The sequence below is a fragment of the Pygoscelis adeliae genome, unplaced genomic scaffold (genome assembly GCF_000699105.1).
Source record: "Pygoscelis adeliae isolate BGI_AS28 unplaced genomic scaffold, ASM69910v1 Scaffold386, whole genome shotgun sequence".
NCBI classification, from domain to species: Eukaryota; Metazoa; Chordata; class Aves; order Sphenisciformes; family Spheniscidae; genus Pygoscelis; species Pygoscelis adeliae.
This window is the reverse complement of record NW_008824940.1, coordinates 3,051,326-3,053,426: the sequence shown is the minus strand read 5'-3', so window position 1 is coordinate 3,053,426 and position 2,101 is coordinate 3,051,326. Positions and strand designations below refer to the sequence as shown.

The 2,101-nt window shown below is 33.7% G+C and overlaps 1 protein-coding gene across 1 annotated transcript in view; it reads left to right on the top strand.

Annotated features, from left to right (window-relative positions):
* EIF1AX (eukaryotic translation initiation factor 1A, X-linked) overlaps positions 1–1,415 on the top strand; it is a 12,416-nt gene extending 11,001 nt beyond the window's left edge. Inside the window, exon 7 of the mRNA XM_009325504.1 lies at positions 82–1,415. Coding sequence (XP_009323779.1) covers positions 82–87 — 6 coding nt within the window. The 3' untranslated portion in view covers positions 88–1,415. The remainder of the gene's footprint in view (positions 1–81) is intronic.
* Positions 1,416–2,101: the final 686 nt, after the last annotated feature.

The following is a 2,101-nucleotide window of genomic DNA, read 5'->3' as shown; positions in this document are numbered from 1 at the left end:
ATAACAATAGTTTAAAGACAGAGTTGTTTGAGGAAAAAGGCATGTGAATTAAATACACGGTGTGGTGTTTTTGCTTTTCAGATCTAATTTGGAACCGAGGTTTACATTCCGACTTTTGTCCTCCAAGGATTGTTCTGCATTGATATTTCGATTATTTTTTGGGTGAAGTCCCTTTCTTTTAAGAAGACTGAAAATTCTCGGTAAAGAGTGTAGTTTGTTACATCAAAAGGATTTATTTTCAATGTTTGTTTTAAAGTATTTATATTTCTTTAGAAATGGATAATGCTGGATTATCACAAAGGTTCAATGAAATGCCACAAATATTTTGTCTCTTCACCAATTAGAGCTTTTACCTCTGGATGCAAGTGAGATACAGTGACATGGGCTGTAAAAGACTGCGTTTTTCCCTCTTCTGCTTTCATCACTACAATTCCAGTTAAACTTGTATTTTGAAATAAAAATTGTTTACCCTGTAATTATCATGGATTTTGATTAAATACAAATACCCAGTTCAGACTAGTATCAAATCATACTATGCAGTGTCTGTCCTTATACCCCTTGCCTTGATGTTAACTTTGAAAAGATTTTGATAATGTAAAAGGAAGGCAGAAATCTGCATTTAAATCCATAATGCATGATGAGTCTGCTTTTCGTGTCTAGTAGCATGCTGCTATTTTTATACTGATTTTGATAATTAAACACTCATTATTTCAAAGATGTAAATTTGCCACAGTGGAGGGGTAGGGGAGAAGTAAAGATAAAAAGTAAGCAGCATCTCAAATTTGCAGTTGTTAAAAACTGTATTGTGTGCATAGCTCTTGCAGAAGATGAACGCTGGGTGGCACCCAACTTAACAGGGATACATCAATACAAAACATTAACAGTTGGGTTTGTACTGAAAAATACATAAAATAGTTTTTCCCCGAAGTGAATGCTTAACATTCTTGATATGTTAAACATGTAGAGTATTTTTACATTATAGAAAAGGTTATGTTAAGAGTAGAGTTTTATTTTAATCTTAAATTCCATACACTATAAGGTACAAGCTTATGCGAACTTTGAATAACAATATAAATGAGAAAATAAATTTGTGTCAAACGGAGGAAAAGAATCTTTTCATCCAGAATAAATCACTGAAACAAACTAATGGAAAGATTCTTCTCCACCTTCAGACTGGAGGAGTCAGTTAAGAAGCTGAATAAAGACTAACATCGTCATGCAAATATTATTTTGCGGTAGCCTTAGTTTCTTTGTCTTCAATTAATGTATTTAACAACTCTGAAAGCAGGTTAATGGAAAACTTCCTTTTGTGCCATAAAAAAAACGATTCTTGACACTTGTATTCGTTATACAGTCTTTTTGGTATGATGTAAAGTGACTACCCCAATAGATAAAAACAAAATGGCTTTAAATACGGAGTGGCCTCATTGCTTTACATGATTTTTAAGGAGGAGTTCTGTGCTAGATTTGAACTTCCAGAGATTTTGCAAAAATGTCTTCTCTTTTACTTTTTTCTTTCATTATAGCGTCTGTTTTCCTTATGTGGACCTGGTATCTTACTCTAGCGATAACGCTTCCTTAGTATTAAGTCATTTTGCCAAATGTTTCACGGGTTTTAAATATTTGTTGTAAAAACTTGCTAAATATTGGGAAAAGATAGTATCGATACAGCATTCTTACTCCACTGATCTTGAAGTATATGAATTTACTGTGTTTGTATGCCTATAAGGTTCAATTGTGAAGCAACATAAATGCTGTAATGTTTCAGGATAAGGTTTATAAACCATTCCCTAGCTCCTTAGTTTCCTCAACACATTAAGCAGACTGTGAGCGGCTCTGAAAATGGTTAAAAGCTCTCAAAATCAATTGTGAGATCCAAGTGCAGGAGGTCCCTGTTCCTTCAGTTGTGCTAGCAGAAAGGTTAATGATTAAATTTACAATGAATGTTTACTGAAGATACAGATATTATGGAAATTATACATGCCAAAACCAATCTTGTACGTGTGGGAAAAATGTAATGTGCATGGTCAGTGGTAAGGAGAAATACAAATGAATACGCTGCTGTTGCAAGGAACTTATTTCACTGTACCGGAGTTCTCCA